General features: G+C 47.9%; 5 protein-coding genes across 5 annotated transcripts; 2 read left to right on the top strand and 3 right to left on the bottom strand.

Annotated features, from left to right (window-relative positions):
• Positions 1-2,016: 2,016 nt before the first annotated feature.
• ColSpa_12345 (uncharacterized protein) lies at positions 2,017-2,527 on the bottom strand (the record flags this gene model as incomplete). Its single annotated transcript, XM_049278557.1, has 2 exons — positions 2,017-2,439; positions 2,465-2,527. The coding sequence occupies 2 exons, from the start codon at positions 2,525-2,527 to the stop codon at positions 2,017-2,019; spliced, it is 486 nt and encodes a 161-aa protein (XP_049134514.1).
• Positions 2,528-5,583: 3,056 nt separating this feature from the next.
• ColSpa_12344 (uncharacterized protein) lies at positions 5,584-6,345 on the bottom strand (the record flags this gene model as incomplete). The annotated part of the gene is made up of 3 exons (XM_049278556.1): positions 5,584-5,986; positions 6,047-6,164; positions 6,222-6,345. 3 exons carry the CDS (start codon positions 6,343-6,345, stop codon positions 5,584-5,586), a joined length of 645 nt encoding a protein of 214 aa, XP_049134513.1.
• Positions 6,346-15,229: 8,884 nt separating this feature from the next.
• ColSpa_12343 (uncharacterized protein) lies at positions 15,230-16,436 on the top strand (the record flags this gene model as incomplete). Its single annotated transcript, XM_049278555.1, has 4 exons — positions 15,230-15,352; positions 15,563-15,721; positions 15,775-16,193; positions 16,415-16,436. 4 exons carry the CDS (start codon positions 15,230-15,232, stop codon positions 16,434-16,436), a joined length of 723 nt encoding a protein of 240 aa, XP_049134512.1.
• A 1,889-nt stretch (positions 16,437-18,325) lies between these two features.
• On the bottom strand, positions 18,326-18,917 carry ColSpa_12342 (uncharacterized protein; the record flags this gene model as incomplete). Its single annotated transcript, XM_049278554.1, has 2 exons — positions 18,326-18,488; positions 18,571-18,917. The coding sequence occupies 2 exons, from the start codon at positions 18,915-18,917 to the stop codon at positions 18,326-18,328; spliced, it is 510 nt and encodes a 169-aa protein (XP_049134511.1).
• A 2,711-nt stretch (positions 18,918-21,628) lies between these two features.
• On the top strand, positions 21,629-23,264 carry ColSpa_12341 (uncharacterized protein; the record flags this gene model as incomplete). The annotated part of the gene is made up of 3 exons (XM_049278553.1): positions 21,629-22,051; positions 22,459-23,178; positions 23,220-23,264. 3 exons carry the CDS (start codon positions 21,629-21,631, stop codon positions 23,262-23,264), a joined length of 1,188 nt encoding a protein of 395 aa, XP_049134510.1.
• Between the last annotated feature and the right edge of the window lie 297 nt (positions 23,265-23,561).

The following is a 23,561-nucleotide window of genomic DNA, read 5'->3' as shown; positions in this document are numbered from 1 at the left end:
AGATCTATGCAGACCCAACTCACCTGCCCGTAATTGACAATATTAGCGAGCCAAGAGCCATATTGAAAACCCCCGGTTCTGACATTTGCCGTCGGTATTATCATCTGAAAGTTAAGGAAACCGGGCCGGCCGGACTGTCACTGCATTTAGTTGCTTGAGGCTGTAAGTAAGTGCCAGTACGGTGCACCAATAGGACAGACCCACTCTCATTTCATCTAGAAAACTTTCCTACCTTCAACTTTTGACTATTGCTATTGGTTCCTCATAGTTGCTGGCAACTAGTGGGTGCTAGAGACTGGCAGGTGCCAGCGACTGGCGGGTATAGGCGACTAACGGGTGCTGCTAGCTGCCCATAGCTACTCCTTGATATCAATTAACTACTATGCTTAATTGTAGTAATTAATTAGTGATTGCTGCTCCAATTACCTGCTAAGGTAAGAGACTAAATGCTGGTAAGCAGCTTTAGGCGGGCCAGGAGCTGGCTGTCCGACGTGTAAGTGACTCGGCCTAACTTTAGGCCACGAGTTGGCGGGTCTGTACTAATGTACCACCGTAGCCAGACTGATCTTCGGATCATATCAGGCGCCGATGAGTAATCTATTGAAGGCTGACTTTTTGGAACGATCCAGTCGGAAAGCAGCGCGCGAGCAGCTCAAACGAAGGGGAAAATTCGTCATCTACTGCAATCTCGCTAATATCAGACCTTTCGTTAATCTCAATTGGTTTTTCTGCTTCCTTCAGCGTCTCCAGCATGACTAACGAGCACTAGCACGGCTGTTGTATTCTCACCAACATCTACTGCGTCTTCTCTCGCTTCGCTTCTGCAATCAGCTCACAAGACTTCATCAAGATCCCTCGTCATTTCCATCTGAGGACTTGGGCAACGTTCACCTACTGAAGAGGCGTCCTGATAAAGTAGACGCGAAGGCGAAGCGGGTAGACTTCAAGTTTAGGACGAATCATATCGAGGCAAAGGTGACATGCAACAACCTGCAGGTTAGAGTGGGTGCAGTCGCTTAAAATGACTGGCGAACGATCGGGACTGAGATCTGGCGGCCCGAATAAGTCAATTTTCAAGTCACGTGCATCTAGCCACTCACGGCGAGATGGCGGGAGTATTCGGGGTGCTACAAGATTGATTAATAGCAAGGATAATTCGAGAACAGTTGATGACAGGTTCGACATGTTGCTGCTGTTGGCCCTTTCCTTACGCAGGACGAAGTGAAGACAGGCCAGCTAGAGGCTCACATCGCGGCTAGTCAATATCCCCAGCGGCTTCTCCATTTGCTCCCTTAATACCTAGGTACTGCATATGGCGGAGTTCTTGTGGGTCATAGGCAATCAGGGGTCACCAGCTGCCACGAAGTGATTGCCTAATTCATCTGCCTCACAGCCCACAGCTCAACCTAATGGACAGGTGTTGGGCTATGGAGCTCGGCTTGGACTGTTCTTGGAATTTCAGATAACAGTTATGGACCCTAAGGATTAGGCTTCAGGCAGCCTTGCTTCTCTTCTTTCAGCCACCCTCGACGAGAAGATCCAAGCCGTAGCTCCGATCCATGTGTCTAATCCTTGGCCCGTTCCTGCAAGTTTTGACAAATTTCCGCAACTTGTTGCTCTTACATTTAGGTAGCAGATTACAGACATGCGAGTCAATAGAATGCGCGCTTATCCACGCAGATGTGACGTGGTGCCTCGTGGCAACTTAACCCCGGCTCTTGGCATGCCAACTTGCTTATATCCATGATCATGGTAATTAACCATACCACCTTCCGTAACGGCCGCGAACGATGCCCTATTTAGGGATGCCGACCCAGAGCAGCGCACTCAAGGATAAGGGAGTTTGAACAAGGTTGTTTCTAGGGCTCGTACACCCCTGCCTTGATGAAAGAATCCTTTCGCCTGTGTATCCCGGGTAAGTAACATAGGCCGTTCTGATAGCCCGCCACGTTTCCTTTGTCGTCTGTCGGTGTCTCTCCTGCAGGTCTCGCTGTTGGTGAATAGGGTGTAGTGAAGCTAATCGAAGACCTTGGGCAAGGGGACGCTGATTTGACCGGCAAAGCCGCCCTCTGGCGGTTCGGTAGTCTCATCAAAGTCGGAATCGAAGGCATTGACATAAGGCACCCACTCATCTCCGCCTCGATACTCCTTTTTTTGTGCAATGTAATCGCATGTCGGGGTTTGGGTATCGGTAACTAAGAAGCAGTCCCGGTGGACTCCTTCCGGGATCTCGTTTTTATCCCTCATTGTGCGGAACCGGGCGCGAAGGTCTTTAGTATACGCCCCCTGCAGACTCAAATCCGAGACGAAGACGTTCTCGCAGGTATCATAAAGCATATGGCCGTCGTGCTTCCACACAAGAGTCAGCACGATCTGGGCAATATTGTCGAACGTCCACCGAAGTTGGTCGCAGGCTGTGTCATCGGCGGCGGGCGCCGCCTGGTCACTGTCGGTTGTTGCGTACCCCGTGCGGAAACACACGAAGCCCCAACGCGGGAGCTGCGCGTCTAGGAAATCCTGAATTCATTTCGGCCGCGGCAACTCCCTAGCAGCCCGAAGGCCCTCGGCTTTCCGCTCCCTCTTTCGCTTCCTCCTTAGCTTCATCTCGGCCCGGTGCTGCTCACTGATCGCCCTCAAACGTGCAGAGGCATTGCGGATTACGGGAGCCTCAGTATTGTACCAATTTGTTGCACAGCGAACCCTGTCGTAAGCTTTGGATTGAAGCTGTTGTTCCTCCGCAGACAGCGAAGAATAGGCGTCCAACTGGGCACTTAGGGCAGAACGATCCAATATCGTGGTGAGCGCCAGTTAACACGATGTCACACTCAGCGTGAGAAACACTATGCGGCTCCGTGGCCGTCTTAGATATAACAGCTTGCCGATTAATGCCGACTCGGGCTAGACAAAGCACATCTTCCTCCTCCGGTGGCAACCGCCCGAAAACGCGGTTCTGTTCGGCAGCACTGAGTTCAGCCGGATTTTCAATGGCTCTGGCGTAGAGTGCTCTAGTCTCGGGTGACAACGCCATGATCGGGACAAGATGAATGAAGCCGGAGAGGTTGGAAAGCCGGAAGTGACGACGTGCGATGATGTTTCTTTTGTGTTGGGGGTGGCTGGAAGGTGTTGAAGTACAGTGCCATCCATGTCGAAAGTCAGAAAACCCATGTTAGTGCACCACCTTGAGGCAGGTGCTAGCAACAATAGTGAGCAGGGGCTGGCAAAATGGGCAGGCGCGGGCCGGTCCGGCAGAGAGCGTTAGTTCTCAGCTCAGTATGTTGGCATAATGTTCAAACTTACGATGAGGTCCGCTCGCGTCCTACTGACCCCAGAGCAATATGAAGAAGCCACTATCAATGATATATTCAGGTACAATGGCTTGCTCTGACCTATACCAAATGTGTATTAGCTTCTAGCGAACGGATCGCGAACTACTAAAGGCCCTTTACCAGAGTGTTCTGACATCGTGGGTTCAAGCGACACCTGCTATAAAATAATACCAACAGCTCCAGCATCCAACCAAGTTCTACGGAATGCTCCGGGATATATGTGGCGGCAAGGTCTCCGTTGGCTGTGTTATCAACATTTTCACTGTCCTCAGGATCCTCCAAATTATAACGCCCAGCGTTTGGGTTCACGCCGAGCAATGTTGCGCCATTCCCGCCATTGGGATATGGGAGTAAACGAATAACGATTGTTCGACCACTGGGGGTGCGGACGTTGTACGATCGCGAGCTCCCGGCTCGAGCCCCGAGTAGGCTACGTTCCTCGATGTCTTCCCCAGTGTCGAGTTCGATGAAATAATCAGAAGGGGAAAGCCCTAATAGAGATGTTGAGTTCAGGCAGGTAACAACTATCGCCTTTGCGCAGGACATATAGTTCCTGTTGAACAGAGCATCGCCTGGAAGCCTAGGTTGTCCTAGGTCAGGAGGGTCACCACCGACGCCGCTGTAGACGATATGTGGTGTGCCATGGACGACCACCACGTCTGCCGAAGTGTCGTCTTCCCAACTTGATGATATGCCGCTGGAGTAGGCTTCCGAAATGACTTGTTGGTCTCTAGAAGGCAATGATGCCCGGTTAGGAAGCATTCTGGAACCGCATGAAAACTCGGGGGTATCGCCTTAAATAGGCTTGGTATGGTCACTCAAAAGTTGGCACTTACTCATCAACCACCTCAATTTCTGCTGAGGAACCACGTCTTATATCGATTTCATGTGGAATAACAACGAGAACTGTATTTTCAAGATCGGATCCCTTAATTAAAACAATACAATGACTGAGTATAGCTTACCTCGGCGTTGCCTGCTTTGCTGGATGTGCCCAGACCGAAGATCGATACATCCATTCAAGTACGGAGAAACATGCTTACTGCGACTGATTAGCATGAACTGAGGGCAATCTAAGCTGCAAGTCTTTCTTCCAAACAATGTGCCGGAGGAGTCTGTTTTTTCTGTCTTATCCCCCGAAACGGCTCCACTGAATGTACCGTTGGGCGACTTGTTGACAACATCACCAGTGAAAGAATCGATCGATGACGGAACGTGTGTCAGCACACCTCCACTGGAGCCTGTTCTGAACTTCAGATCAAATTCCCTGAACAAAGCTGCCATGAGCATCATCAATTTGTTCACGGTGCAGCGTTAAGGGCAGGGAATCATGATTGTTTCGCGTACCCGTTAACGTTCGACGCTCCTCTCAGGGATGTATCAACTTTCATGTTCGGTTTGAACTCCACAATACTGGATTAGATATTGTTAGAATTTCGATTGTTTTTTTTGGTGGTATCGGAGACCGTCTAGAAGACTGTATCTCTCGCAAGTGCGTGAAATCAACTTACTCTGGGTGGGGCCAAGCAAAATCGCTGATGTCCTTGTCGAAAAGCTGCTGGCTCTCAAGTCAACCCAGAATCCCCAGTTCGCGCGTCCATCGAAGGAGAGCGTTCCAGACATGTAAATGTCGGCATCAAAAAATCCGTACGCCTCATCAAACTTAAGCGACGGCGAGATGGTTCCGACAATGGTAAACCCCCATCTCAGTGCGCTGGTGATTGAACCTTCAAGGTTGGCTGTGAGAAAAACATTACCGTTGCACTGGTTAGACGTGTCTTCCTGGTAAAGAAGCTGATCGAATTCATTCTTATCAAATAAAACTTGGCAAGAAGCAGGAAACTTTCCTGCTCGAAGTGTTCTCAGTTCTATCACTGGTAGGCCACCGCATTGAAACTAGATCGCAGGTGACCTGTGTACTTGCTCTCATTCCAAATGTCACTTTTAGTCGACCAGAAGCGTTTGGATAAGTCACCAAGCTCACTTCGCTTGGAGACAGGGTCTGCTGCAACTACCTGTGACCAATAGTCGTGAATATGGCTATAGTCGATACAGATGTAGACCGGCTCGGGTGCGCGCTTAGTAAAGAGAAGTCGTAGGTGAAATCCATTCCATAAACAACAGAACTCTCAGGTGCTCGTTTGCGGAGCTCAAAGGGAACAAACGACTTGTTCGACTCCCGCACCTCGCTCACGACATCATACGCCGCGAAGCCGCGTTCCTCGGGCAACTTGACAATAGTCCCAGGAGCACCACCTCAATGAATTTTGTTGCAGTTAGATGCATCGGAATTGTCCAAGCAAAGATAACGGACTGTGTGCCTCGTGAAGTCGTATCTCTTGCTCGGCTCGCAGTCCACGAAGTCAATGTGAGACCCATCCCGCTTCGTCAGACTCGTGACGACGTCTGGAGGCCCGTCAATGATCACAAATCCAAAGCTTTCGGGGCTGTCGCCCTTAAACTCGAGATGCTGCAGGTCATAGTCGGGAACACCAGTGAGTGGCGGGAGAGTTGGGAAAAGCTTGTCCAAGGAAATGCCAATGAAGGGGTTGAGCTTGCTGAAAGGCGTACAGCATAAGACCTTCTTTCTTCCGTTAAACCTGGCGGCATAATGCGACTTTGTGTCACCGTAATAGTCCAATGCGAGCTCAACCTCGTAGCTGAAGACTTATCAGCGCTGTTCGTTTTGCGAAGATATGACACGCAAATAATCTGCTTACGATGCGCACTCATTGTCGTCACATGTACCCTTGCCAACCCAGTAGCACTTGTCAAATTCAGTAGCACAGCAAAGATATTGTTTCTCCAAGTCGCAGTATGTCTCTAACAGCCCGTATTCTGTAGGTTGTTTCGTCAGGGTTGTTGAAGTAGAACCATCAAAGTTGGTCAACTTACCGCACTTATAAACGTTTCTGTAGCCGTTATACTTCTTGTCACTGGGACTGAATTCGCCTTCAAAAAAGGAACAAGAATCGACAACACTTGCACAGGTGTCCGACACGCAACAGAAGGCTTGCATGCCGGGTATATAGCAGTTCCTGGAGCCATGTGATGTGTGAAACAGTGTGACTTCAGTCGCATGACACTGGCCATGGCAAGAACAACCCGTCTCGCCGCCTTTCCATTGGCATGTGTTGGGCATGGCGTTTATGGTGCAAAAGATCTAACAGGGATGTGTTAGCTGATGAATCGCAGTTACGGTCCTAATACACCAGTATACTGGGCTGTGCCGACTTACATGTTTGTTCTTACCACTGCCGCAATTATCTATGAATGGGCCACCGTCGTTGGGTGCAATACCGAAGCTTTCATCCCAGAAGTTGATCTGTTTATCGTCCAGGCAGTCTGTCATCACACAGTCTTGGCCGTTATCACTCGCTGAGGTCGCAGCGTCTCCAGTAGAGCTCTTTGGCACCACACCCTTGCTGGGGATTGCGCCGGGAGACCGGTCGACGCATACTTCAGCAGGGAAAATGTCTCCGCGACTGCAGGCAGAATCGCAAAGCCCCTCATCCATCAAGCCGGATGCCGGACCTCCATGATGACCATAGATTTGAGCCGGCGGCTCTTCAAGGGCACCCTGCTGCGTGCAGGTACAAACTCGGATGGGGCAGAAGCCATACTTGCAAATCCAACTGCAGAGGTCGTTCAGGAGGGAATTTTCCTTGGCCTTGCCGCCCGTACAAGCCGGGGGCAAGAAGGCAGACACGATAGTAATAGCATATGGTACCTGGTCGTAGCCGCAGGCGTCTGATGGGCAGCATCCAAGAAGACAGTTGTACTTGCACATAAACGAGTGAGAGGCGTCTTCTCCTGGAAGGGGATAACCTATCCTTCCGGTAGCAGTTGTTGTTGTTGGTACAGGCTTGCCCATGGCTTTACAAACACATGATGGGACCGGGCGGTAACCATACCTACAGGCATTTTTACAGAGCCTGGCAAAGTCTTTTGCCCCATACCCTCAGTGCGTTTCTGCTCAGAAATGTTGAGTGTTGATGTAGCAGAAACGCTGTCAGGAGCCATCTGAGAGCCGACCCACGCATTCCAATTGGTGATACCATCAGGGCATGACAACTCGATCGTGGTTCCGTTGATCTGGGTAAGCTGTTGTGAGCCTCTAGATAGAGTGATGATGACCTCACCGACTGCCTCGAAGGTTACACTGCTATGGTAGACACCAATGCCACTGTCAGGGTCTTGGTGACTGGGCCAATTGTGACAGCAACATCGGCAATGGAGGTAAGAAGGGCAGAGTTGAAGATTTTAACTTGCATGACTTGAACATGGGGGAACTCGAGTTGGAATTGACTGGCCGTGTTGCCTACAGCACCCCCATCGAGGCAAGCAGCTGCTGGGGATAGACAGTACTACGCTACTAGTCTTTCCTGAGTGACCGTTGCTGAACCGGTTCTATAAGTGTCGATGAGAAAGGGAAGCGATGCACGCTAACCGTCATGAGGCATATCTGTGGCATAGTTGTAAGGGGGCTTCCCAATGTGAAAGGATTCCTGACTATACTAACAAGTGGCCCAATGTAATGGGATTCTCTGAAGTCATTCCATGGAATAATCTCGACAAACCTGTAGTCAGTCAGAAATGTTGTCCCATATAAGTATATCAACAGGGTAATTGCATACTCAGGCTGGTTGTAAATAATCTCTACCCAGCGGTCATACCATAGATCATCACCACGCCACATCCAGTTCTTATTATAACCAGGGAGGTGGTGTAGAACCATGGGGCTGTGAGTATCATCTAGGGCTTTGCCCCAACCTCTTCTAGGTACTTGAAGTATGAGGCGTCGATGTAAATATCCATGTCCTGGTTCCCCCATAGCCAGGCTGCCCAATTGAAAAGACCATCGGCGATGCCATCAGCAAGCTGCAAAGCAGGCTTCGCACCGGATGAAGACTAGTCTGGCATAAAGAAGCAACCAGTAGGCGACTTGATATCATGCCCGTCTTCGGCATTTCCCGGGCCTCCGAATGTGGAGATAAATGGTTTGCCATTGTGACGGTAGTAGGCACCGTTGCCGCAATACTGAGAGCAACGGTCGATGACCTCCTCTTTGGACCAGGCTTGGTCGCCACCCGTGTAGTCGAAAGAAAAGAACAATTGGAAGCCAGTATCGCCGGCAGCTTGGAATGCTGATTTCAGAGATGGGCCAACAGTCTTGCCGCCATGCGCTGTGTTGAGCGCAAAGGCATCGATATGAGCATTTTGCGCTAGACCAATTTCATGTTGCCAATCTGCAACCGTATAATTATTGGCGTTGCCAACCTGTCCTCTGTTAGAGTGTAATTAACAAAAATTCAAACAGACCCAAATGACCATAAAATGAGCGGATACAGCCTTGCCCTGAGCACGGCAAGTCCATATCCTGAGCGAGACACATAAAATGTGCAAAGTGACCTTAATGGCCTTTTTGGTTGGAGATTGGCCTGACGCTTTCGAGGAAATTTCTCAACTCCCAAGAAACAAGTGGGAGGATGGGCAATATCAACTTCTGCAGGTGCTGCTCCTTCAACACTAGAATGCATTGGTGTGACTTTATATCTCGTTGAAAGTCGAATACATCTCGAGGACCCTGGACCCCTAATTTTTGCTGGGTTCTTCATAGCTCGGTCACAGCTCTCCAAATTAACTGCCTAAACCCTGAGAGAGGTCAGGCAAGACCGCTTGTTCGAGCCAATAATTAACCGAACACCGGAAGCACGGCTTGTTTGGCAAGAGAGATGTCGGCGCGATACCGATTTTGGGAAGGCCATTTCGAGAATATCACATCTCTTTGGACATTTCTTTCAACTCAAACAGTTGGAACAAGGTTAAGGTAAGTCAGGATACCCACTTTCGGATCACCCCCACATCCGGATCACACAAAATGCCGCATCTCTGCTCCCAGCCTCCTATTTATAACTATCGCAACTTTTACAACTATCATCCAAATAAGCTCCTTTTTTCACCTTATCTTTTTTTTGACCTTATGACCCAGTATACAGAGCATGAAGTTATCCAGGCGCAGGAAGCTGTTGCCAGCGGTATCAGCGTGCGCAAAGCAGCCCAGACCTATGGGATCCCATACACCACCCTTCAACGCCGTCTAACTGGCGCGCAGTCTAGGGCAGCAGCTTTTTCTGACTTCCAGAGACTCTCTGTTAGTCAGGAAGCTAAGCTGGCCAGCTGGGTGCAGATCCAGGCTGATCTTGGGCTTGCGCCAACACATCAGCAAGTCAGAGAATTTGCTCAGCGTATCCTGAATGCGATGGGAGATACCTAGCCTCTAGGGAAGAGATAGGTAAATGCCTTTATACAAAGAAACCCATCTATCAAGGTCCAGAGAAGTCGATCTATTGATTCTAGACGTGTTAATAGGGCATCTACTGAGGTTATCAGGGACTGGTTCAGATATCTCGCGATCCCAGCCATATCAGCCGTCTAACCAGCCAACAGATATAACATGGATAAGACTAGTATCCTTAAGGGTTAAGGAGTAAACGGGCTAGTGCTAGGCAGGGCAGAGACTAAGTCTATGCAGAAAAAGCAGCCTGGATCACAAGCCTAGGTATCTATTATCGAGTGCATCTCAGCTGAAGGCCTAGCATTATATCCTCTTGTGATATATAAGGGCAAGACAGTCTAGTAGCAGTGGTTTCCTTTAGATCTTGGCCCCTATAATAGATAAGAGTTTATAGCAACAGAGAATAGATAAACAACTAATAAGACTGCTGTTAAGTGGCTACTAAAGGTCTTCTTACTACAGACTACCCCCTCCTAGCCTGATTAGGCTAGACTACTAGTTTTGGATAGGTATAGGAGCCATATAACAACAGAATTTATATAGTAATATTATATTAATAACGTCTATCTATTATTCTTATTACCATATACCTCCTATATCTTCCAGCTACTAGATCTATTAGTCTTCAGCTTAGTTAAGTTAACCTATCACAAAAAGCTTTAACTTAACCTTAACTAATAAAATAATTTAACTATAATAGGTAAAAAGTACTTTATATCCTATTACTAGTAGATATACTTATCTAAGCTAATAAAAAAGAATATTTTAAATAGCTAGATAAGTATAAGATTATAGCCTATTAATATATCTAAACCTCTTTTAAGCTCCTTATTGTTGCTTAAGGTAAAAGTACTAATAATACTACTTAATAAAGCTACTTAAGGTATCCAAGGTATCTAAAATGCCTAGGATACCTAGGGTATAGAGGGATAAGTATCTACTATATCTGCTATTACGTGGTCTATGCCTAAGAAAATAAGGGATCTTAATAGTTAACTAGACTTATTTAATAAAATAGATCAAAGTATTGCTATATAACGCTAACTATTCAGAAAGGTCAAAAAAGGCTTCTAAGAGTAGTCCTTCTAGCTAGCTACTACCTAGCACTAACTATAGCTTTTATAGGCCTAAGTCAATAATACTATAGTAAAGAAGAGGAAGACTATTAAAATTGACCCTAATACTAAGTTTACTAATATTAGTAATATATGGCAAGCCCAGATCAAGGCTGGCGAAGCTGAAAGTGGCACAGATGAATCCAGCGCATCTGATTGCCCTAGTGAAGCAGAAAGCTGTATCATAGTTGCATCTGGGCCTAGGCGATAGTTAATTAAAAAGGGTGGTTATGTTGCGATAGCTTCGTTTTTGTGCGATCCGGATGTGGGGGTGATCCGAAAGTGGGTATCCTGACTTATAGAACTCCGGATCAGCGCCGAAGGCTGAACCAACATCACCCGCAGGGTTCTTTTCGCCAATCAAGAGATTGCCAAGTGAGGGATCAGCCGGGAAGATCAGCCCCGATGCAGACGTGGATCAAAAGTCGAATTAACGAATTATACCAGGAGAGTAGAGCCCAAGTGGATATTGGGCCTAAGGTGAGCATCGTAATCAGGTTATCTTAGACGGCTGCAGCCGGTAACGTTTTGCTTGGCGACTGTTAACGGCAAGGTCGGCCGGATACTCGGCTTGAGTTTGATTAATAACGCATCAACTATCTCGAGTTTCACCCAAGATCCCTAGTTTCTGTTGGCTCATCCAACAGGATAGATTTAACTTTTCGCGTCTGTTGGTCCAATTCATGTAACCATGGCTGGCTAGGAACACATGGTGAGTTTGCTTTTATACGCTTGCTGGTTGTTCCTGTGTGAACGTTACCATATCAAGCTCATGGGGCCGCATCTGCCCCAACCCTGAATGGGTCGCCCGTTTTAGCTATCGCTTTTCACAAGTCCCTCGCTCCTCACTGACTAGGCAGCGGCGGCAACTGCGCGAGAACTTGTAAGTGAACGAGGATTGAGAATGAATTCGGGTGAGGAAACAATGAGCAAATGAAATAATGCCCATGTCCCTAAAGCTAAACCCACTCCCATTCTGTTTCCTACAATTGGGGGTCGTGTACCACGAATTCAATCGACAAACATGATCCTTTCGCCTTTCGTGAACGACATGGTCACAAATTCACTGGTAAGTCTTGTGTCTGGATCTTTGGCCTTTTCAGTAATTTACTAATGACCCTGTTTGAGGTCTTGTCAACTTTGTAATTCAGTCCAGTGCTCAGGCAGATCTTTGCTGGACATGCCGGTGGTGAAGGCACAGCGATAGAATCTCCCTGGTCTATCGCCAGCATGCAGGTACAGCAACAGAAAAAATATCCTTGTCCTTCAAGTTCTTTTACTTCGAGTAATTGCAATGGTAGTGATACGATTGATGAGTCTATTTCTTGCGACTCAATGATTTACTCTGTCGCCAGCGGCGAGCTGTTTTATTCCGACTCTGAACTTGCCATTATCTGCACCGACGATTGTGTCAATGACTCAGAGGATCTCAAGGTATCACAAGAAAGATACTGCTCCAGCGATTGGATCCTTCAAGGCGGCCAATACTACCCCTCAACCTTCATCACCGATACCTTACTGTTCGCTTACAATTACACTTGCATCAAAGATCCGTTCGTACCACATATCCTGAGTGGCCAAACACGCTCCCGCTGACTTTGTGTACAGGAAGTCACAGGCATACTGTGCCCCCTTGGTGTACGAGTATAACAGCAAGGAAGATCCAACGTCTGAAAAGCTTTGCTCAGACTGTAACCTTCTGAGCCAGCAAGCTCAGTTAAACTCTCCATTCGGCTGGGACGACGATTTCAAGGAATCCTTCGCTTCGTTGACGAAATCGTGAGTGACCATATTCCTCTCTACTTGATAATCCTAGTATAAAGCGCTAACATGTCTTTACCAGGTGCGGCGTCACATCTTATCCTGTATCATCGCCCCCACCGTACACTATCAATCTATCAATACTACATCCAACCCCGTAGCATCGGCGTCATCTAGAACTGAAATAAGCTGCGTCTCAACATATACGGTTTAGCCTAAGGACACCTGCGAGTCAGTTGTTATTTCTCAACGAGTGTCAAACTTTTGGCTGATGTATGCAAACAACTTGCCTGCCTATTGCACCAGTTTTCCCGAGGCGGGTACTAAGCTGTGTATCCCGCCTCAGTGTAATACATACAAGGCAAAGCGCGGAAACTCGTGTTCTAGCATCGCCGCCGAATACGATGATAAGTTTAATCAGGAGGACCTTATCAAATGGAATCCTACTCTCGACGATAAATGCAAGAACTTGTGTAAGCTGGCAAGCTCCATGATATGTATCAGGTATGCTGGACAGCTCCAATTTTTTGCTGAGAGTTGAAAATTAATCACTTGAAGCCCTCTCGGAGAGAACGCCCAGCTCAGCTCGGCTACACCTAGCCCGACATCGACTGCACCGTAAGTACATGCAGTTTGGTCCTCTTTGTTTGCCAAATTCAAGAAAGACACATCAAATGTATACTGACACCCGGAAGCCCCGACCCATGCTTCGGCAAGGGCGCACCATCAAGCTGCTTCGGCTCCTACCCCATCTACACTGGCATCATGGATTGGCCTGTTTGGGTACCCCCAAGAAGCAGAATCTCATCTATCACTTTAGTATCCATGGTATCATCGACGGAGACACCTGCTCCTACCTCCACCTCAACTGGATCGCTGCCACTTGCCGTAGACACCCTGGAGAACTGTTTAGCTTACGACTCCTACATGGAGAGTCCCACCACAAGAAGGACTTCCGATAGCTTTAACACATATTTCGTAATAGCCAGTTTCTGTGACCGTAAGTGCAAACTAAGAAGACGTCAAGTAGCTGGCGACACCCATTTGCATTTTAATATCCCCTTCTACCGTGTATCATGTTCTTATTGCAAGTCGCTAATCTACGAGGAACAGTTGACATCGACACCTTTCTGTCATGGAACCCATCTCTTCAACTCGACGATAATGACCCAACTTCGTGCATCCTCAAGCGGGCTATCGGTATTGCGTCGCCAGGCCGGCCGGGGCATCTGGCTCTAGCTCCAGCTCCAGCTCCAGCCCCAGCAGCCCCGGCAGCTCCGTTAACCCCACAAAGCCGTCATCAGCCGGCACCGCTTCTGCGCCGGCCTCAAGCTCCGCCGGTACGTGTAACAGCGGAACCAAGGATCCGTCCAAGTCGGATGGTTTCTTTGGGCTTCGCCTGCAACCACGGGTTTTGTCCAGCAAGATCGTGCGTATGTCAAAAGTATGGGATTCCCGCATTCACCGCAGAGTTGAAGCCAGCTGGGTGCGTCATGACGGGCTAAGACACGGCTTTAAAGGACCTGTGCAAGTTTACTTGCACTCGAGATTACTGTCCCAATACGGCATGCAGATATGACTGCTAGGTTTCTAAGTGGGTATATAGGTATTGCTCTCAAGGTTTTATTTTTATACAGCATGTGCACCGTTGTATTCCAGCCGTCGAAGCGGGGATCGTGAGGAGATGGGGCCAAACGACGAACAAGCGTGGATGCGGTAACTAACTCTCGTGTTATTAACTGGATACGTAAAGAGAAAATCGGTAGAGTGTAGCTTATTTGCACTTCCGCATCTGCTTAAAGGCAGGATGGATGGACCAGTTTCCCACATGAGGCCCGGAAACACTGCAACACTCTGGGCAGGTTTGAAATTGCCATAAGTAGGGCTGGAAGGACGCCTACTGCCTACTCCCGGCTTCGTCGAGACTCCATTGGCTGAGAGGGCAACAGACCTAAGTGCCGCCGAGAACCGTGACAATGGTAGGTGGACTATTACTCCAGGAGCATGCACTCCGGAGGCTGACAAGTATGGAAGGATATGTAGAAAGGTATAAGGATTAAGAGGATGGCGATAGTTGGCAGAAGCACATTCCGTTGTCTTTCTTTGCCGAAACAATAAACGCTGCAATCATTGGTCTCTAATTACCGTGATTGACGAGACATACCTAGAGACTAAGAGTGGGCTCCCGGAGATGCAGGCTAGTGGTTAAGCTAGTGGCTGCTTTAAGCTGCACTAGGCACCAACCGAGTTCGGGGTGCAATCCCCTATCGAGAAACCTAGGGCCTTTGATTGGTTAAAGGGAATATCAACAGAACTTTTGACATATTTGACAGGCTCTTCCCGTACTGTTGTGGCACACATTAGTGGCGGCGAGGTGGAGATGTCAAACACTCCCCGACGAAAACATCTGGCATGACCTAGACTAGCGTCCCCGGAAGCCGATCTCACAAGTGTCAAAGGAAACGAGTCGTGTTGTTTGCGTTCCAGACATCTCGCCCCTCAATGGCTCCCAATCGTCTGAGTTCATATGTGCGTGTGGACCTGCCAGCTTCGCCGGCAACGGGGACAGTCTCCATATCTTGTCTCACCGTGCGCGTCCCTCATATCCTTCAATCTGGGCTTTTTGTTCGACAAACGGCCAGTTCTCACAGAGTCCGAACAGTAATGAGGCTGGATGAGCTTTAGCTCTTTGGACGCGGTTGATTTCCTTCTGTCAAGGGCTGGGGAACATGGCGGCATCCAACAATGACCCCCAAGGACGGATCGGCTTCCTCCCACCGCCGCCAGGCGAAACGCCAAACTTCGACAACCCGCGGGATATCAACTGGACGCTCAACGTCGCCGTGCTGATAGTATGCAACGTCCTCTCTACTGTATCTTTCTTCCTCCGATGTTACGTTAAGTTATTCATTAACCGCCGCGTCCTCGTGGCAGATTGTACGTATGGGCGCATTTTCGTACACGGTCAAAGCATGGCTAACCTGGCATCAAGATACATGTCTGACAGCATGGGTATGAGTCTATCATCTGATGAAGCATAGAGTGGTTACTCACGGCGACAGGTAATGATTGTATTGTACTCGGGGACTCTTTTCGCCAGTATGTCTGGACCTGCCCTTGTCTATGCTCTTCATCGTCGCTCACCCAATCCAGTGGCACATTATGGCCTCGGCTATCACGCATGGGAAGTCACAGTTGAGGACTACTCCCAGGTACTCAAGGTATGCCATCAATCCAGATTGTATGCACCGACACTCACTGACCGAAACTAAAGTGGCTTTACGCCAGCTCCATCGTCTACATTCCAGCGGCGTATTTCACCAAAGTCACCCTCCTTCTCCTTATTGCCCACGTCTTCGCCGTCAATGAACGTATCGCCAAGAGCATCCATATCTTCATCTGGGTGCTTCTGTTCATGTACACCCCCGTCCAGACTATCAAGACCACCATCTGCGTGCCCATCGAGGATTACTGGATCCCCTCTGTGGCACCGCGGTGCATCAACCAACGCAAGGTCTTTATTGTCGATACATCGATCGCCGTCTTTGTGGATCTAGTCATCCTGCTGCTCCCGATCTTTATGACCTGGTCATTAACTATGTCGCCGAAGAAGAAGCTCAAAATCATGCTGATGCTCGGTGCGGGCGGTGGAGCGACGGCGGCTACGGTATTTCGACTCGTGACGGCGATCAGGTTTGTAGATTCACCAGATCTAACGGTTAGCTTTGTGAGCATTGACCTGACCGCGTACGTTCTCGATCCTCCTCCGTATAACGTGCATGCTGACAGAGTTGTAAGATGCATCGAATTGACCATCGGTCTGGTCTGCGCCTGCCTCCCGTCCGCCAATGTCCTTTTTAAACGCCGACAATCCTCCCGAAAACGCGCTATGGATTTCAACGTCCCGCGAACAGGCCGATTCGGCAGCACACCTAGGGAGGGCCTTTCAAGTTGGTGGAACACGGTGACACGGAAGACGCAAACAGTTGGTACCACGGCCCTCACTGTCACTCAGCCGGGCAGCCCCCAACGAGCTTCCATAGCGGAGGGTGCACGCGGACAACCCAGGCAGCCCCCACTTCCGGCACTTGATCGCGACTTCGTTTCGCTCACGGGGCGGCCTGTCGACGAGACGTCCGAAACTGGACTGAGGCAAGTCGATTCGAGGGTCAATTCAACAGATGGACGGACGGACGGCTGGCTTTCGCCTCGGATGGAGGGGGATGTTGAACGAGCACAACGTAACGTTGCCGGGACGAGGATTTGGAGCACGATATGGGACGGGCGCAATAGTGATATCCCTCAATCATGAGTGCTCTACATTGTTTCGCTTAGAAGAACTTGCAGCTTAGTATAGCACAATAGAGTTCTAACCTGACACGCGATCCTCTACTCACTCAAGAGGTAGTCCGGTAGGATAGGCGACGGGCTGGGGCAAGAGAGAGGGAGAGAAATGGCAGACTGTGTTCATCTAAAGCATATCCCTTGAACGGTTAGGGAAACCCCCTCCGGCGCCCGATCTAGGCCTCAAGTGCCGGATTTGAGAATCCCCTCACGTCAAAATGCCTTTTGCGGTTTGGTCCTATTAAATGCACCGAACAAAATTATAATTTAAGAACATCAGTCTCAGTAAGATCAATGTGGACTTTAGTATGATGTATTAGTAGTCATAATCTAACAATAGCTCTAGAATGCTCTCATAAAGTTATGAAAAACAAGTACACTAGTCTTTGTGGTTTCATCAGATTTTAACAAGTCAAGTTTACGAGTGCTTTTGTAGACTGTCCAGCCGTCAGCGCCGATACAAGGCTCTGGCGGCACACAATGGCGAACTGCACATGACGCCCTCGCAATCAACCAAAATCGCTCGCACTTTGCTCTCTGGATCGCTCAAGACATTGGAGCCCGATGGTCTTTCAAGACTGGTGAACAGAAATGAATGCTCTGAAATCTTAACCGTCAACCCGGATGCGAGTTCCGGCGGAATCGAGTTTAAAAAGTTTACTGGAAAGTACCATGTCTACTTACACGTGGCGAGGTGTACGATGTGTAATTTTAGAAGAGAAGTGTTGCTGCCAATGAGTCTTAGTGCTAACAACCTCAAGGCTATCAGCGAGAACCCAACCTCAGACGCTGAACCCAGGCGATCTCCGCGGTGCCAGCAATTGAACCGCGGCATACTAACGTGACAACATATTGATAGAGACTTTTCGGACAGCAAAGCATAGAATCCGCCTCGAACATAGGGTAATTCTGAAATTGCATTTAAAACTCGGGAGACTATCTATAGGACAAAAGTCGGCCGCTATAAAGAAACAGCAAGCATCAGCAGCACCATGCGTTGACAACACGTAGGACGTATGTGACGTGCTCTGGAAGATGGAGAGCCCATCCTCCTCTCTTCAAAACAAAACTCTAGAATTAGAACTTTTAGAATCCACCACCTATGCTTCCATATATATGTACGTAGTGAACGACGCCTTTGTTGGCAATCAAACATCTTTACCGACCGCCCCTTATCCCAACGCCAGTATTCCATGAACACTCGGCTGAATGTCGTAAAACTCGACAAGCTCTAATGATGCTCGAGACTTCGCTTCCCATAGTGCACCTGGCCATCCCTTAACTCCTCGCTTGCGTTGTGTTCCAATACATAACCCCTGAATCTCACAGTCAAATCCCGGGAGCGTGAAAATGTCGTAGCAACTATCACCCTGGCCATGTCCATCTAAGCAAAGCCCTAGCTTCCACGACAAAAAGGAAGCCGAAACCCCAATGCATCATTCTGCAAGATGGACGAGGCACAGTGACACAACGTGAAAGGGTTATTCAAGGAATATCACCTTGTGAATGAGGCGAGCGATGACCACTTGGAGAGTCTCCCTGGCCGCGCTGCAAGGGTCGCGCTGCATGCCGATCAAGTTGCGTCGCGGGGTATTGGGGACCACCGTGCGGACGTTCCCCGTGTAAGCCATGGTCCATAGGCATCTGGGCGTAGAGTGGAGTAGACAGAGGTTGGGACATTGTCAAGTAGGAGTTTCCCAAATTTGGAGCACGTAAACTGCCGTACGCCCCGGCAAGATGGTAGATAAGGGGTTCGCTATTGACATAGGAAACAGGATCAAAGCTCGGCATGGCTTGACGTCGAACACCTGGTGCCTCGAGGTTTTGGTCAATGTTGTAGACCTCGCCAAAGGCGGGCGGAGCGTTGCCCATCACGCCGAAACCACCATTTCTTCTGAAATGATTCTGTCCGCGGGGCTGTGAAAAGTCAAACATGACATGGTTGTCGACTGGCAGATGGAAACCAATGCTGGTGGGATTGTACGGAGGTATGCCGGCATGGGTGGTCTCCGGATTAGCTGTTCCAAACTGAGTCGAGTTAAAAGTGTTTGCTTGAGTACCGTTGAATGACATTCCGGAAGTGTGGCCGCTATTGAAAGGCCACTGGGGTAATTCCGTCGACTGTGGCAGAATTTGGGGCCCAGGCTGTACAATTGATTGAGTGGTAGTGGTCGGTGATGCGTCTTGCGTTCTACCAGCTGCAATGGGTTGGGCGGTGTTCTCGGGCAGGCGGTGATGCGGAAATGTTGATGACGCATTACGTACTGTTGCTGACGGATTCGAGGCGTAGGAGGAATCACGTCCATCTTGTATGTGTGCTTCTCGGCTGCTTGGTTGACCATTGCTAGTATTGTGCGACTGGTCGCTTGCCGCCGAGTTTGGCGACAGGCTCTCGCGGAACGCATTGAAGACTCCCTCAATCTGGCTGTCACTCAGACCCTGAACATGTCGCAAACGCTCTATGAAGCGGGGGAGCAGGCCGCGCCTGACTGCCGAAATACCCAATGCCTCGAAGTCCAAATCAATGAGATACGGCGAGCTTGGCTCTGGCTTGCCGGGAAAACAAATTCTGAATAAGTCAAGTCACCCACTTCTGGGCACCCCACCCATGTGGGCACCCACAAAGCGAAGCTATCGCAACAACACCACCCTTTTCAATTGACTATCGCCGAGGCCCAGATGCAACTATGATACAGCTTTCTGCCTCACTAGGGCAATCAGATACGCTAGATTCATCTGTGTCAATTTCAGCATCACTAGCCTCAATCTAGGCTTACCGTATATCACTAATGTTAGTAAACTTAGTATTAAAGTCAATTTTAACAGTCTTCCTTTTCCTTACTGTAATATTATTAACTTAGGCCTAGAGAAGTTATATCTAGTAGTAGGTAGTAGTTAACTAAAAGAACTACTCTTAGAAGCCTTTTTTAACCTTTCTAAAGAGTTAGCGTTATATAGTAATACTTTAATTTAGTTTACTAAATAAGTCTAGTTAACTATTAAGGTCTCTTATCTTCCTAGGCATAGACTATATAACAGCAAATAAAGTAGATACTTATTCCTCTATATCCTAGGCATCCTAGATACCCTAGGCACCTTAGGCAGCCTTATTAAGTGGTGTTGTTGCCTTAGGTAACAGCAAAGAGCTCATAAGAGGTTTATTTATAGTAATAGGCTTATTACACAATGGTCGCAAGCGAAGGCGGTGAATCCACAGAGAAAGGTTTCCCTGCACGGGTAGAGACAGCCTCAGGAAATCCCCAGGAAATCACGGTGGATCCACCATGCTGTGGCAACGGGTCTACCCACGCAGTAGCAGTACATCCGCCAGGAATTTACCATAAATTCCTAGTAAGACCTACTTTTGTAACTACAGGGAATCCACTAAGAAATCCCTACCAGATTCCTAGTAATTTCCCTACACTTTAAATAGCTCTAGACAAAAACCCCTTAATATTTTACTACTAATTACTAATTAACTAAGTAAAATAAGAATTATTAATCTTTATAATTATTTTATTAATATAAAAGTATAATAAATAATAATATAACTATTTTTTATCTAAAGATAGCTATTTTTAGAGTATTTAGGCTAATAAAAAATAATAATAAAGTAATATATATACATAGTAAGTAGGCTAACATAGTAAGCAGACTACATTTCCTACCCTTTAATAATTTTTATAAGTTAATTAAGTAGTATTATATAAAATTAAATAAAACTACTTATTATCCTCTTTTTTAGAAGTCTTTTAAACTACTTAATATATTTATACATTATATCTAGTCTTTTTATAATTACTATATTATTACTTACACATTTTACTCCCCTCTATATAAGCCTCCTCTTAATACATATTTTTACCTTTAACATTAATAACCCTTTTCTCTACCTAGATTACCTCTACTTTAGCTACATTAAGTAACTCTTTAAAACGTAATTAGGTTTTTTTAGCCCTCTAATACTTACTTAGTATCTTATTTATTACATAAAGCCTATAACACTTAGCTTTAATAAAAGCTAATTTATATACTAATTTACTAATACTTTTAGCTTATAAGTTAACTATTTTGTATAAGTATATTAATAAACTGTTGGAATAACAGCACCAGCTGGTTGTACGACACGCACGACTCAGGGACACACATCATGGCAGAGGGCACAGACTGGATATTCGGCCCTCGGTTATCCATTGAGGGGATCAAAAGTATATTCATGCCGAACTGACTCAGGGACGTACGAGATCATATATCTCGTGTACGAAAGCCAAGTCTTGTAGTTAGGAAGATAATCACGGAAAATACATCTTTGGTTCACCCTAACTTTAACCCGAGTACGATCGTACAAACGGGTTCTCTCAGGAAGAGAGAATCCATTCAACACTGATCAGTGGTTGCTTGGCAATCCGTGCGATTGCTTTGTGCAATCACAGATTAGCAAGAGTGAAGAGACAAGACTTAGGCTTTACGGCCGGGCTACCGGGTAGTCTTGCACTTCGTGCGAGGCGAGAAATCCTCAGGGATACCTAAGGGGTCACGCTAGAAAGTCTCTTGTGCTAAGAAGCCTTAATCCTACCTATTGTCGCCTGCTAAGCTGAACCGGGTAGATAGGATAAAGACGACTTTTGCTTTACTATCGTACAAGACAGATTCCCGTTGTCGCCTGCTAAGCTGAACCGGACGAGAATCTTTATTGTACTGTACGTAGAGTACAAAGTGTGCGCCACGGCACCAAACAAACCAATTTTGACGTCGTACGATACGAAACGACTACCGAACACAACATGGCTTCCCAAGAGGATCCAGAAGACAATCGTCAAAGCCAATATGACAACATTGATGGATACCTGCCAACGTACGAAGAAATAAGTGCAAGGAGCGAAGTCCCACTGCACACGTGGAAGAAGACTGTGAATCCTAGACGCTGGGGAAATCCAGTCGATATTACACAGGCACCGTCCGAAGAAGAGATGACTACGTACATTGCGTACATCAACATGGAAATGCTTCATCTTAGGCAATCAAAGGAAAACCTGACAATATCACTGTACGAAGATTTCAACGAATGGTCTACCTTCCAATGGGAAAAGGTCTATCGTGCGTTCAGGGCAGAGTTCATACGACTTATTGAGCTAAAGGGAGTCTTCACCTTTGTACCGTACAATCCAAAAGAGCATGACCACCTCCGTATCTACAAGACACGGATGGTACGAGAGATCAAGAACTTGTCATCTAAGCCGTACGAGAAGTCAAGACTCGTCGTACAAGGGTATCAGAAGTGAGATGGATTGATGGGAAAGATAACCCTGCCGACGCCTTCACCAAGAAATCGCCAAACTCAGCACTTGGACAATTGATTACAACAAACACATTAAGGATTCGAATCGAGGCGTACGTTGAAAGATTAGGAGAAAACACTTGACAATTAATTCGTACGACCTCACCGCCGTACGTTACCAACTATCTGAAAACGAAGTGTAACCTCAAGAAGGTATCTGATATACCTGACCACTACCAATGCCGATCTCAATGTCGGATCGTACCTCCACCATATCCACAACCTTCCCGAATTACCATATCGTGCGATCCATCTGATTGTCGTACGAGATTTCAGGGAAGAGAAGTTGTGCGATTACTCCTTGTCGATAACCATGGGGCTGGCAGAAGTGCCAAGGAAGCGACCGCCCTTGCCGACGTTCTTGCCAAGCTTGCTGCCAGGCGTACGAGGCTCACGAGCATTAGTGACGTTGGGAGCCTTGTAGTTGCTGGGGCCGCCGTTATCATCATCATCATCATCGCCCGGGTTGTCGGACGAATCAACATCTCGACCGCGGTGGGTGCAGCGAGCGCCGTGCGACTGCTAGACGCACTCGGCGCAGGCGCCACCCTGAAAGGTGGGAATGCGGGTGCACTGGCGGAAGCGCGGGGAGTCAGTAGTCGCGCATTTATTGCCACAGGCAATGGCCGCACGACCACGAGACTGAACCAAGACCGCAAGGAAGTAGCCCTGGCGGCGGATGATGCTGGCAACAAACTGCTGGACAGAAGTGTTGCTAGTGACGCGGATCTCGATATCGCGCGACGGCATGTTGATGATGAGACGCTCCTCATCCTGCAGTCAAGGTTAACGTACGAAGACAAGGTAAGGACAAAAGTAACGTACATTGATGGCCAGAGCCAACAGAAGAGCGCGATTGTTGGCGTTGCCAGTCGGAAGACGAAGCCAACGACCACCGGACGCATCGGTATGCATACCGATGTTGCCGAAGATCGAACCACCGGGGGCAGCGAGAGACATGATGGATTGATCGTGCGAGGTGCTATTGATGAATCAGTAAGAGGAAACGTACGAGAGGAAATCCTACGTACAAGTAGTTGTTGTTGGAGTTGATTGAGGAAGAAGGGGAAGATCGTCGTTGATCGATTGTATGGGAAAGCGACGCGTGCGAAGGGTGAAGAAGAAAAGAAAAAGAGAAAAAGAAAAACAAGTGAGAAGGGTTTTAAATAGCTAAGGTTGCCGTACGAAGGAAGGAAGGTACGTCAACAGCAGGAGCAGAAGTGAAGTCAACGAGGAAGGAAGGAACTTCACCAACACGTGACTTGCCTGCTCAACCAGGCAAGAAGGAAATGGACAGTTGCCTGGAGTTTTGATATTGGTGATTTATCGTACAACGCAAATGGCCTAACCCACAGGGTTGTACGATGAGGTTATTGATG

The sequence above is a fragment of the Colletotrichum spaethianum genome, assembly GCF_022836535.1.
Source record: "Colletotrichum spaethianum MAFF 239500 DNA, contig62, whole genome shotgun sequence".
Taxonomy (NCBI): domain Eukaryota; kingdom Fungi; phylum Ascomycota; class Sordariomycetes; order Glomerellales; family Glomerellaceae; genus Colletotrichum; species Colletotrichum spaethianum.
This window is presented reverse-complemented; position numbering and strand designations above follow the sequence as displayed.